At 46.2% G+C, this 13,934-nt stretch overlaps 2 protein-coding genes across 3 annotated transcripts in view; both read right to left on the reverse strand.

The window, feature by feature from the left end:
• Dhdds (dehydrodolichyl diphosphate synthase) overlaps nucleotides 1–2,033 on the reverse strand; it is a 33,316-nt gene extending 31,283 nt beyond the window's left edge. For both annotated transcript variants that reach the window (XM_013035542.1, XM_013035534.1), the window contains exons 1-2: nucleotides 1,949–2,033; nucleotides 1,432–1,519 (exon numbers count right to left, since the gene is read on the reverse strand). In XM_013035542.1, coding sequence (XP_012890996.1) covers nucleotides 1,432–1,494 — 63 coding nt within the window. In that variant the 5' untranslated portion in view covers nucleotides 1,495–1,519; nucleotides 1,949–2,033. The remainder of the gene's footprint in view (nucleotides 1–1,431; nucleotides 1,520–1,948) is intronic.
• A 6,056-nt stretch (nucleotides 2,034–8,089) lies between these two features.
• Lin28a (lin-28 homolog A (C. elegans)) overlaps nucleotides 8,090–13,934 on the reverse strand; it is a 15,885-nt gene continuing 10,040 nt past the window's right edge. Inside the window, exons 3-4 of the mRNA XM_013033774.1 lie at nucleotides 9,350–9,534; nucleotides 8,090–8,306 (exon numbers count right to left, since the gene is read on the reverse strand). Of these exons, the coding sequence (XP_012889228.1) occupies nucleotides 8,090–8,306; nucleotides 9,350–9,534 (402 nt within the window). The remainder of the gene's footprint in view (nucleotides 8,307–9,349; nucleotides 9,535–13,934) is intronic.

Genomic DNA, 13,934 nt, shown 5'->3' on the forward strand with positions numbered 1-13,934 from the left:
AAAAAAAAAATTCAAAGCAAACAAAAAAAGTTTTTTTCAGTGAGACAAAATTCTTATGTGGCTTAAAGTCAATCTGGGTTGTTTACTGTAGCAAAAATTCACTCCTTAATCTATCGTCCCTCACCTGGAGGGATTTTCACTGACCGTTTCCCCTGTACTTTGTACTTCTAGAAAATTCAGAGCAGTTTGTTAATCCCAACATATGACTGTTCTGACTTCCTGAAAAGGTGATTTTCTATTTCCTTACCTGCCTGAAGTAAGTTGGTATCTGTGTGTGAGCATATGTGGAGGTTTAAGGCTAACTGATAAATTCACTGCTATCTGCTACTTGATAGTGTGTGGCTGAAAACTCCAGTCTAAAACCTGTCTAGAAGCCGGGCGCTGGTGGCTCACGCCTGTAATCCTAGCTACTCAGGAGGCTGAGATCTGAGGATCACGGTTCAAAGCCAGCCCGGGCAGGAGAGACCGTGAGACTCCTATCTCCAATAAACCACCAGAAAACCGTGGCGCTGTAGCTCAAGTGGTAGAGCATAAGCTTTGAGCTGAAGAGCGAGGGACAGCGCTCAGGCCCACAGTTCAAGCCCCACGACCCACAAAACAAAAACAAAAAAACCTAAAACCTGTCTTGTGCAAAAGATATGAAATTGTTGAAATTCCTAGAGAGAAATTGAAGGAAAACTTGAGGATACAAACTGAGTATGATAAATAGTGATCCCAGTGTTCAGGTGACTGAAAGAACACTCAAAATAACAGTAATTAAGAACTGCTAGACATCTTGCTAAGTGCTTTATTTGTACATTTCATTTAGTTCTCATAACAGCTCTGCGATTATTAAAGTCATATGGGGAATAAACAATAAAATAAAATTTTTCATTCATGCTTAACTGCTTCCAGAGTTCATTACACTGTATTGCCACATGGAAGATTATTTATTCTAGCTAAACCCAGAGGACAGCAGTAACAACAATGGATCAACAGTTCCAGGAAAAATTTTTTTCTATCTGGAAAAACAAGCTATGCTGCCAAATAATATTGGGAGGCCTTGGTTTGCCTAAAAATGCTATTGTAAAAGTAACATTACTAGGCTAGGAATGTGGCTTAGTGGTAGAATGCTTACCTAACATGTATGAAGCCCTGGGTTTGATTCTTCAGTATCACATAAACAGAAAAAGCTGGAAGTGGTAGAGTGCTAGTCTTGAGCAAAAGAAGCTCAGGACAGTGTCCAGGCCCTGGGTTCCAGCCCCAGGAATGGCCAACAAAAAAAAGGCCTACCAAAAATATAGACATCAAAACTACATTACAATTATAAGTCTCTGGACCCTTGGGCTAAACCCCACTTAACCTCAAAGATTGCTTAATTTAAACAATAGACTTTGACACAAGATTACCTAACTGTCATAAAGCCAGCTTGTGCTCTGAGCCATGGCTTACCTTTATGATATTGGCACAGAACCGTTCCCAAAGTGACAGCTCTCCTTCCTTGATCCATGACATAGTTCTTGCCAAGCCAGAAGACCACCTAGAACAAGACAACAGCCGGGTACACCTGAGAGAGCGGGGAGACAGACAGAGACTGACAGACCATAAGTCATCAGCACTTGCAATGATTCACTTCTCAAGAGAATCACCAGGGTTGTAGCAAGCTGACAGCATTAACACCCAAAGACACTGGTCTAACCTTTCACGACTCAGAGCTGTATAAGCCGAATGGGGGCTTTCCATGGTCCATCTGTCTCGTTTTCGTGGGCCTTCCTCGTTATCTGCACTTTTTCTAAGTTTCCAAGTCTGCTTCCTGCCACATTATGGTGCCTACATTTTGATCTTCGCCCAGTTCTTTCTCCTCGGTCTTTTGCCAAACCATTTCCCACTTGGCGCTCGCAGTCACTAAGTCTTCGGCACCCTTTGTCTCAGACCTCAGTGGCCTAGTCACAATCTGTTCTTAGTGTACCTTTAAGTCTCCCGCTGATGTCTCTTCGTTTTCCGTCTTTGCCCAGCACCAGAGCTCAGCCGCCAGGGAGCCAACACTTCCTTACTACGTGGCGCTGAAAGATTGCGTCATCGTTGGGCGCTGGTACACGCCCCTTCCGTCATTCAGTGGGCGGAGCCCAGCTCTGCACCAATGAACTAGGGGCGGGAACGGGCCGAGGGCTTGGCGGTTACCATTGGTGCACGTTCGCGAAGGGCGAGGCGACGGTGCCAGATAGCGGGGTCACGTGACTGAGAGACGTCTCCAGCGCTCCAGCCACGAGCGGGTGAATGGGCTGCAGGAGACCAGGTGAAGCTCCAGCGGCCCTTAGTTGGCCTCAGTTCGCTACTGCGGAAATTGCCACGGAGCGTGAATTAAGGAAACCCCACCCGAAGTGGGATACTTAAGGCAGGATGCTGAGCTGGTGTAAGGCACACTTCCGCCCTCAGGGATCTCGATAACTTTGGGGTCTGCAGAAACCAGAATTCTCCAGAAGTCCTGGCACAAGTTAGTTAAACTCAGGAGTCCCGGGGCGGTGGCTCAGGCCTGTAATTCCAACTACTGGGAGGTGGAGATGGGGCAAACCGAAGTTCCAGGCCAGCCCTGGGAACACTTCAGTGAGATTCCCCATGCAGCTGTGGCTAGTGTGTTACACCAGCATAGGCTTCTGTTAGAATCCTAGTCCAAAGCCCGCCTGGGATCAAAACTATGTGAAAACGGGAAACAAATACTTGTGTAAAAAAAAGATAAGCTGACCATGTAGCTCTAGTGTTTGCATAGCATACATGATCTTAAGAACCCATTTAGGGGCTGGGAATGTGGTCAGTGGTAGAGTGCTTGCCTTGTATGCCTGAGCCCTGGGTTCGATTCCTCAGCACCACATAAGCAAAAAGCCGGCAGTGGCACTGTGGCTCAAATGGTAGAGCACTAGCCTTGAGCTGAAGAGCTGAGGGACAGTGCCCAGGCCCAGAGTTCAGGCCCCATGACTGGAACCCCCCCCCCAAAAAAAACCTTTTTTTTTTGTCATGGGGCCTGAACTCTGGGCCTGGGTGCTGTCCCTCAGCTGTTTAGCTCAAGGCTATCGCTCTACCCTTGAGCCGTAGCACCACTTCTGGCTTTTTCTGCTTAGGTGGTGCTGAGGAATCAAACCCAAGGCCTCATGCATGCAAGGCAAGCACCCTACCACTGAGCCACCTTCCCAGCCCCAAAATCCAGTAATTTTTGCTATAGTGTATTTCATTTTGTGCATCAGCCCATTTGTGGCTTATTTAAGGTACCCAGATTTTGGTTTATAGATTTCCAAGGCCCACCTAAATAAACTCAAAACCAGCTGAGCCCTGAGGATTGTGGTTCAAAGCCAGCCCCGGCAGGAAAGTCCATGAGACTCTTACCTCCAATAAACCACCAGAAAACTGGAAGTGGCTCTATGGCTCAAGTGGTAGAGTGCTAGCCTTGAGCTGAAGAGGGACAACGCCCAGGCCCCGATTTCAAGCCCCATGACCAAAAATAAAATAAAAATCAAAACTAAAAAGCAAAAATGTCTTTTCTGTAAGAGCAACTTAAAAATCAGAAAAGCTGTATCAAAATAGAAATACCAAGGGGTTCACAATGTACCCAATCTTGCAGAATTCTTAGATATGAAGAAACTTGCATTTTTTTTGGGGGGGGTCTGGTCATGGGGCCTGAACTCTGGGCCTGGGCACTGTCCCTCAGCTCTTCAGCTCAAGAGTAGCACTCTACCACTTGAGTCACAGCTCCACTTCCAGGTTTTTTCTTTTTGCTTATGTGGTGCTGAGGAATCGAACCCAGGGCCTCAGGCATGCAAGGCAAGCGCTCTACCACTGAGCCAACTTCCCAGCCCAACTGTTGCATTTTCTTAACAAAAACTATTCTTTCTAAAATCATGTACATGGAAGGATGTAAACTAAAAATGGCTTTCAGATTTTATTTTTCTGGAGGTACTGGAGTTTTATACCTCTGGTCCTTGAGTTGGGCTATCATTTGAGCCATGCCTCCAGATCAATTGTTTTTTTTTGTCGGTGGTGGGGCCTGAACTCTGGACCTGGGTGCTGTCCCTCAGCTCTTCAGCTCATGGCTACCACTCTACTACTTGAGCCACTTGTTTTTTTGTGCTTATGTGGTGTTGAGGAATGAAATGCAGGGCCTCATGCATGCAAGGCAAGCACTCTACCACTGAGCCACCTTCCCAGCCCTCGCCAGACTCTTATCTCCAACTAACCACTAGAAAACCAGAAGTGGTACTGTGGCTCAAGCGGTAGAGCGCTTGCCTTGAGCTGAAGAGCACAGGGTTAGCGCCCAAGCCCAGAGTTCAGTGCCTGTGTGTTGGTACTTGGCTAGCATTCTACCAGTAGAGCCACAGTACCACTTCAGGCTTTTTCTGCTTATGTGGTGCTGGGGAATGGAACCCAGAGCCTCCTGCATGCAAGGAACTCTACCACTGAGCCACCTTTCTCAGCCCCAGACTTTCTGTTTTTGACAGAGTGGTGTTGGTGATGTAGGGAGGGAGGGAATAATTGAGACTTACCTGTCCTTCGAACCTCAAGCTTCAGATTCACCTTTCAGTAGCTAAGATTACAGGTATGAGCTGCGTACAGGGCACCTGACATGACTTGGCTATTGTAACATGATTAAAATGCTTAAACGAAGACCAGGGGACATGAAGCAACCCAACCTTCAATAACCAAACAACCATCATTTAGGACCTGGGAAGCCTGGAATCTTTGGCAAGAAGACCAGTCAGGTAAATCAGCTTCAGGTTTTGATACTACTTATGGGGAAATAGCGCAGGCAGAAACCCCTTGCTCTGATGTTGCCAACTTGACAATTTAATCCCATTTCTCTGTACTTTTGTTAATATCTTGTTGGCCTGTAATCAAGTTTTTTTTTTTCCTTGTAAAATCTTCCCTTAAAAAGTTTACAAATTCAATTTATTAGGCTGGTAAACAAACTCACAATCTCCTTTGGCCTCAACTTCCCCAGTTCCATATGACATTTTTATTCTGGGGGTGCTAGAAGGGGTTAATTAAGATTTGTAAAAGGCTTTGAAGAGTAGGGGACAAAGTATTATTAGGGTCTCATGCCCCAAGCTCTGGCCCCATGCTTTCATCCCAGCCAGTGGCATAGGCAACCCCATTCTTATGCATGCCAAGCCTCTAATCCCCTCTTGAATGTGGCAGCTTCCAAGGAAGGGACAAGAGGCCTCAACTAGAAACAAAAATCCACTGTAATGAGGTGCTATGAAGACAGAATCAAGATTCATTCCTAACAAAGTGGTGAACAAAAAATTTTAATGGTCTGTCCCTGACTTCTGAGTCCCAATCTAAGATAGGAACTACAGAACAGGGGGTGGGGAGGGAGGGGGTAGGGAGGGGAGGGCCCCTAGATATCTGACAAGAATCGGACAGTTTGAGTACCAATAAGTATTTATTCATTTATTTATTCATTGTATTTTCCCAGGAAAAGAAAGGTAAGGGAAGAGTCAGCATGTGTTAAAAAAAAATGATTAGAAAAGGGGAAAGGAAATACTCGGGTACAGCACAAATCAATCATGAAATAAAACACCCCAGGACTGGGATCATCAAAGCCCAAGGGAGCTTTAGTCTGCAGGGATCAGAGAAAGGACAGACAGGTACACACTTTCCCACCCTCCCTCCCCATAAATTCAAGATTTCTCACAAAGCTTTGGTTTCTAGCAGTAAACATGGCGTTACATTCGTCCGTCTCCTATTAAACAATCTTGTGGCCACTTTGACATAACTTTTCTTGCACCTGTGTACAAGTTCCTGAGTGACTTGAATATACATTCATATTCCCTTTCCTGGTCTCCTGACCCCACTTTCTACATGGAAAGCCCCAATTGATTTTCTCTAGTATTACAGAACAAGCAGGTTTGGTCACAAATGTCATATTTGATGAGAATCACGTTTAAAAAACATGGACTCAGGTTGGGAACAAGGTGAGTGTGGGAGGGGGGGGAGGTTGGAGTCCTAGCATCTTCAGAATCTTTGCATAAGTCACATAAAAGTTGAAGAGACATTCCAAGAATCATCTGTGTATGGGCATGTAGGTTTTCTTTTGAGGGAGAAGAGGGTAGAGGATAGGGACTTATTATTATTTTTACCAACGAAGATCTAGTCCAAAATGGGAAATAGGGGAAGTGAGGGAACAAAAGAAAAACTGGTTCAGGATCCTCACTTTAGAAGGTCCCCCAGCTTAGCTTCAGATCCTTTTGTCTAGTGCAGAACCTTCTGTCAAAGATGCTTTGGCTATTTTTCTCAATTCTAAAAGAAGTTTGTAAACAATAAAACCCCAAAAAGAACATGGAGAAAAGACCCACACATTATTATTTACACAAACTAGGCCACCTAGCAAATGACCAACTCAGAAACTCAGTAAAGTCCTACAGAGCCTAGACAAATACAATTAACTAGAGGGGGGCAGCATTTGTGGGGAGACAAGAAACCAGGATCAGACACACATCACCCAATGCATTCTATTGCATTTGTCCCGTTTCAACACAGTGAGGTAGGTTTGCGGTGATCTCACAGCATGTAAACGAAACCCCCTTTTTCTCCTTTAGCTAACACAACACTATGAACCATTATGCAGCAGGGCAGGACACAGGCTCCAGAGAGAGGCCTTCACTTATGGGTTTCCCTGGAAGCCAAGACTGAGGATTTTGGTCCTTGCTTTTTATAGATCCATCCCTGCGTGGCTATACAAGGTGGACACAAATCTGTGGTCTTAAAATCCAGCCATATCTATTCCCATTCCTTAGAGGAAAAAAAAAATACATATACAGTTACGTGCACAGTAATCCCAGGCTAACCTAGTAAAGGATAGATGTGGTATATGGAAAGAAAACAAGTTCCAGAGCCATAGGATTAGACAATCATTACTAACCTTGGCTTCCTCTTTGGGCCTCTTCTACCTTGTCTGCACCACCGTTTCCTGTTTAGACTAATTTCCATTCTTCCAGCAGAAGGAGAACAAGTCATGGGGCAACCCAATTAAAAACCTAGTCTCCCATGAAACATTTCCAAGGGTGGAGGGGGTTTCAAGAGGGCCCTATGGCAGAAAAGCCAGCTCTAATTGGCAAAAATGAGGTAGTTCAATAGGCTATGCACTCCAAATGGTTGCTCTCCATGGTGATAAAAACAACAAAGTCTTCCTGCTGTGCAGACCTGGAGCTGCTGCCCACTTATCCCTGAGATTGCTCATGTACCTGAGAACACAGTGCAGGACGAGGGCCTTAAGATTAAAATATATAAAAATACAAAACCAGAATATTTATAATAAGAAAAAAAAGTTAAAATGCACAAGATACGTCATTCGCACAGATAGTGCAGGTTTGGCATCCTGGAGAAAGTGGGGACCCAAGGTGCAGTTATCCAAGGGAACAAATAAATTACAATCACATTGGCCCAGAAAGGGGGGCGGGGGCGGGGAGAAGCTCAGAGCAGCAGGTTTGCAGCCATTCCCTAGTCACCCATGTTGCCTGTCATCACAACCCAATGCCTGGGCCAGCTCTCCCAGCACTATGGCTCAAGATAGGGTGATGAGGAAACAAGATGTGGAGGGGAGGAGGGTGGTGGAGACAAAAACACAAAACAAAACAAAACAACCCTGCCTTGCTCCTGACGGGCCCTCCTACCCGAGGTACTACACCTTGGGGATTTGGGCCCATGGATCTGCTGGTCTGATGCTTAATTATTTCACACCCTGGCAAGGGAAATAGGACACATCCTTCTTTAAAGGAACAACTTGCCAATCTGGGTCATTTTTAGAAGCTGGAGGCTCGGGGGGAGGGAGGGGAAGCATGTGGGGCAGGTGAAGCTTATCATATAAAGTATGCAGGTTTCAAAAGTGGTTCCCCCAAAGCCCCTCACTTGAATTGATAGATCATGATGGGAGTTCCTATGCATCACCCTTTCCCCTCATCAAAAGAGAAGATGGGGTGATGCTGGGACATCCCGGCCTGAGACGTATGGCAGTGCCAGCTACTCGCCAACCCACCCTATCCCCACTTTCTCCACTTTGCCGATTGATGCCTGCTCCTTGAAACTTCCTGCTAGCAAGAGTAGCCCCCCTGACTCTGGTGGCTCAATTTTGGGCCTCGGGGAGCAGGGCAGGGCTGTGGATCTCTTCTTCTTCTTCCCGAAAGTAGGCAGGCTTTCCCTGGGAACTGGGGACCTGCTGAGCCTTCAGTGGACAGGAAGCCACCATGTGGTTGATGCTTTGGCAGAAGTGACACTTCTTGGGCTGTGGTGGCAGCTTGCATTCCTTGGCATGATGGTCTAGACCACCACAGTTGTAGCACCTAGTACAAAATGAGAGGGTAAAGGTGTGAGAGACATGGGAAGAGGTTAGAGGTTTGACTCCTCATTGTCATCTAATCAGACCATCTCTGGAAATGAACTTGAAAATACCAAGATGAGAATAGATATCATGGAGAGGGAGGGAGGGAACCACCATGGCTCATGCCTATACTCCTAGCTACTATGGAGGCTGAGATCTGAGGATCTCCTTTCAAAGCCAGCCAGTGCAAAAAAAAAAAAAAACCTTAGAGACTTATCCCCAATTAAATAAATTAAAAACAAAACAAAACCTCCTCAGCAGTGGTTGAAAAGCTTAGAAACACAGAGTGTAAGCCCTAGGGGGGGGAGAGAGAGGGAGAGAGAGAGAGAGAGAGAGACACACACACACACACACACACACACACACACGAAGAGTTACTGATCAAACTGCAACTTGGAGGATAGCTGAGGACCTGCCATACCTTTAATAATGAAGGAATTTTAAAGGCCAGATTCTTTTTTTTTTTTTTTGAGTCCGGTCATGGGGCCTGAACTCTGGGCCTGGGCACTGCTGTCCCTCAGCTCTTCAGCTCAAGGCTAGCACTCTACCACTTGAGCCATAGCACCATTTCCAGCTTTTTTCTTTTTGCTTATGTGGTGCTGGGGAATCGAATCCAGAGCCTCAGGCATGCAAGGCAAGTGCTCTACCCCGAGCCACCTTCCCAGCCCCAAAGGGCAGATTCTTATTAGCTGCTTACAGCTAAGAGATTTAGCCCCACATCAAGATCAAACAAGTCAACTGGAGACCTGATAGAGATGGAGAGCAGAGACAGAGCCTCTCATTCCTCAGTGGTAGAGCACTTGCACTATGAGAACCCTGAATTCAAAACCCCAGTACCATCAAATGATCATGGGCAGTCAGTGCCTCTCCACTGAACACCACAAAGACACACCCAACTATTTAGATATTGCAGGAACTATAAGCTTCACAAGCCATGACAATCTGGCCCAAGACTGGGAGAGTTCTCATTCTTAGAACCCACACAAGCTGCCTTGAGAGCTGTACCTGTCTCCTTTGGATCTGCGTTTCTGCATGTTCTTCCCCTTTGGCCGCCTCTCACTCCCAATACAGAACACCCCACCGGGCCCAGTGACTCGGATGGATTCTAGGCCTTTGGCAGACTTCTTAAAGGTAAACTCCACAGCCTCTCCCTCCTTCAGGCTCCGGAAGCCCTCCATGTGCAGCTTACTCTGTAAAAGAAACACACCCAGACAGGACACACACATCTGATAAGAAACACTAAGGATAAATGACTTCAAATTGCACACCTTAAATCTAACCTTGAGGTAAAAATCAGACAAACGTAGATGGATCCTCTACAAAACAGATTACATAAGACATTCTACAGAATATGAACTCAAATGTCATTATCACAAAGAACTGTGATCCAATGCAATGCGAAGAGGATGGACTGGATGAGGTAAGATCAAAATCTGTATATGGAGGGCTGGAAAAGTGGCTCAGTGGTAGAGGCCCCTTGGGTTCGACTCCTCAGCACCACATAAGCAGAAAAGGCCAGAAGTGGCACCATGGCTCAAGTGGTAGAGCTGAAGAGCTCAGGGGCAGTGCGCAGGCCCAGAGATCAAGTCCAGGACTGGCAAAAAAAAAAAAAGCTGGAAGTGGCGCTGTGGCTCAAGTGGTAGAGTGCTAGTCTTGAGCTGAAGAGCTGAGGGACAGTGCCCAGGCCCAGAGTTCAGGCCCACAGCCAGACCCCAAAAAAATCTGTATATGGAATGCAGATAAATATATCAATGTCAAATTTCTTGATCATAATCATCATACTTGGATTACATAAAAGAATGGCGTAGGGGCTGGGAAGGTGGCTCAGTGGTAGAATGTTTGCCTCACATGCATGAGGCCCTGGGTTCGACTCCTCAGCAGCACATAAGCAGAAAAAGCGGAAAGTGGCCCTGTGACTCTAATGGTAGAGCACTAGCCTTGAGCTGAAGAGCTGCGGGACAGTTCCTAGGCCCCAGAGTTCAAGCCCCACCACTGACCAAAAAAAAAAAAAGAACGACCTATATAACCTGTCGGCAGGGATGGGAGAAAGAAACTGGGGGAAAAGCATTGTCCAAAAACAACAAAACAAAAAACTAATCACCACTTATGAAATGGCAACCCTCTGCGCAACACCTTCATAACAAGAAAGTTGTATATATACTTTTTCTTTTTTTTAGATCAGTCGTGAGGCTTGATCTCTTGACCTGGGCACTGTTCCTGAGCTCTTCAGCTGAAGGCAAGCATTCTACCACTTGAGCCACAGGCCACCTCTAGTTTTCTGGTAGTTAATTGGAGGTAAGAGTCTCCCAGGGGGGCTGGGAAGGTGGCTCAGTGGTAGAGTGCTTGCTTTGCATGCATGAGGCCCTGGGTTCGATTCCTCAGCACCGCATAAGCAGAAAAGGCCGGAGGTGGCGCTATGGCTCAAGTGGTAGAACGTGTTAGCCTTGAGCTGAAGAGCTGAGGGATAGAGCCCAGGTCCAGAGTTCAGGCCCTACAACTGACAAAAAAAAGTCTCCCAGGTTTGGGCACCAGTGGCTCATGCCTGCAATCCCAGCTACTCAGGAGGCTGAGATCTGAGGATCGCAGTTCAAAGCCAGCTTGGGCAGTAAAGTCTGTGAGACTCTTAAGTCCAATAAAACCACCAGAAAACCAGAAGTGGCACTGTGGCTCAAGTGGTAGAGTGCCTTGAGCTGAAGAGCTGAGGGACACCACCTAGGTCCAGAGTTCAAGCCCCAGGACCAACAAAAACAAAACAAGAGTCCCTTTGACTTTCTGGCCCAGGTTGGCTTTGAACCATGAATCCTCAGATCTCAGCCTCCTGAGTAGCTAGGATTACAGGAGTGAGCCACTAGCACCTGACTGATGGAAAAAAATTTGCGCTGTTCTTTTAACTGTTTTCTAATTCTGAAACTATTATTATTTTGGTAATGGGGAATGAACTCAGGACAGTGCACTTGTGAGGCAAGTGCTTTGCCACTGAGCTACATCCCAGGCCCTGCTAAATCTGAAACAATGTCAAAAGTGTTAGTAGCTGTATTCCAGTGGCACATGCTTATAATCCTATCTTATGCAGGCTGAGATCTGGCTTAGCCAGATTGAGACTATTATCTACAATTAAGCCATCGCTACTACCAACAAAAAAAAGATAAGAGAGAAGCAGGGCTCCGATGCCTGTAATCTGTAATCTGAGGATGGCTGTTGGAAGTGGTCCCCAATTAACCACTGAAACACCGGAAGTGGCACTGTGACTCAGGTGGCAGAGTGCTAGCCTTTGAGCACAAAGAGGCTCAGGGATAACAGGTAAGCCCTGAGTTCAAGCTCCACAACCAAAGAAGAACAAACATAAAACATATAGAAAATTTTTTCACAAGATTGAATGACACATATAGAGTATCATTGTTAGCTTAAATCAAAATAACTTGCTAGTTTACTGCAGCAGAATATTTGAGTGCAATATGGCATAAGGAACACTAAGCAAGTTGCAGTTTTAAAGTGCATGTAAAGTCTTGTTCACTGCTTCATCTTTGGCAGTACTGGGGATGAACAGTATGGGGCCTCACTTCCTTGGCTAAGCTGACAATCTACCACTTGAGACATACCTCTAGTCCTGCTTTGTGCCAGTTATTTTAGAGATGGACTCTAGGGCTTTTCTGCCTTGGCTAGTCTTGAAGCAGGAGATAAAGATTCTTAAATTATTCAACTTGGAAAGATGACCTCACAGTATGATTTAAAAAACACAACGTAGACCCCCTTTATATTGAGTAATTCCATTAAAATACTGCATATGTGTACCAAAATCTAACACTGATGTTCACAAAAGCAGTTAAAGAGCTTAGACATCTTAGAAAGCACATAGCTAGGTAAATTCTGAAATCAAAAGTGCCTAGAAGAAGTGGTGCTGTGGCTCAAGCAGTAGAGCACTTGCCTTGAGCACAGGGACAGTGCCCAAGCCCAGAATTCAAGCCCCACGACCGACCAATAAATAAATAAATAATTAATAAAATATTTTTTTAAGTGCCTGGAGCGGGACACCAGTGGCTCACGCCTGTAATCCTAGCTACTCAGGAGGCTGAGATCTGAGGATTGTAGCTCAAAGCCAGCCCTGACAGGAAAGTCCATGAGACTGTCATCTCTAATTAGCCACCAGAAAACCAATAGTGGTGCTGTGGTTCATGGGGTAGAGCACTAGCCTTGACCAAAAGAGCTCAGGGACAGTGACTAGGCCCAGAGTTCAAACCCCACGACCAACAACAGAAAAGAACCCAGAGTTCCTGCCCCCCGTGGTGCCACACACTGCATCACAGCCCATTGGTGAAGGTAATGGCACCTTCCTGCTCCTCCCCAAGTCTTCACCACAGCCTTATCTATTGGGGTTCCCCTGGTTATTGTGGCACACACCTGTAATCCCAGCCCTTGGGAGGCTAAGGGAGGCGGATTATGAGTTTGAGGCCACATAGTAGTGAGATTTGTCTGCCCCCCCCCCAAAAAAAAGGATTGGGCCCGGTGGCTCACGCCTGTAATCCTAGCTACTCAAGAGGCTGAGATCTGAGGATCTCAGTTCAAAGCCAGCCTAGGCAAAGAAAGTCCATGAGAGGGGCTGGGAAGGTGGCTCAGTGGTAGAGCGCTTGCCTTGCATGCCTCAGGCCCTGGGTTCCATTCCTCAGTACCACATAAGCAAAAAGAAAAAAGCCAGGAGTGGCTCTGTGGCTCAAGTGGTAGAACGCTAGCCTTGAGCTGAAGAGCTGAGGGACAGCGTCCAGGACCCGAGTTCAGGCCCCACGACTGGACCAAAAAAAAAAAAAAAAAAAAGTCCATGAGACTCTTATCTCCAATAAAACACCAGAAAAGCCAGAAGTGGCATTGTGGCTCCAGTGGTAGAACCCCGGCCTTGAGCTAAAGGAACAGTGCCCAGGCCCAGAGTTCAAGCCCCATGACAACCACCACAACACAACCACGACGACAACGACCACAACGACCACCACCACCAACCACCACCACCACCACCACTACCACACCACCACCACCAACGAAAAGGATGGAGAGGATTCAATGGTAAGAGCTTTCCTAATATGTACAAAGCCTGCATCCCTTCCTGCTCCTGAAAAGAAACTAGGGTTACAGAAGCAAAAAGGGATTAATGTGCATCTGTCTAGTCCTGCTGGAGGGAACATGCACATAGGACACTAGAACACTTCCAACTGGGTCTTAGTTGAAACTTGCTAATTTAGCTAGATGGAATGTAGGATTTCCTATCATTCCAATTTGCTGTAATTTAGATAGCATTGCAAAACAAAAGACAAATCTTTCCCCAGGGTTATTGGTGAAGGGCACACACATCCTGGTTTGTGAAATGCCTGTTCTTCATCATTGACTCTGCAACCTTTGCTCGTCACTCATCTCTGGACCTCAGATGTTTGAGAAGGGAGAAAGCAGTTCCTTTATTTTTGAGAGTCCTAACTAAGCAGCATAAAGAAGTCTTTCTTCTTCTTTTGGTGGTACTGGATTTTGAATTCAGGGGTGCCTCCAGTCCTGTTTTCTGCAGATTAATTTTGAGAAAAGGTTTCTTGAATGTTTCTGCCTGGGCTGGCTT

This window comes from Dipodomys ordii, unplaced genomic scaffold, assembly GCF_000151885.1.
Source record: "Dipodomys ordii isolate 6190 unplaced genomic scaffold, Dord_2.0 Scaffold6, whole genome shotgun sequence".
Classification (NCBI taxonomy): domain Eukaryota; kingdom Metazoa; phylum Chordata; class Mammalia; order Rodentia; family Heteromyidae; genus Dipodomys; species Dipodomys ordii.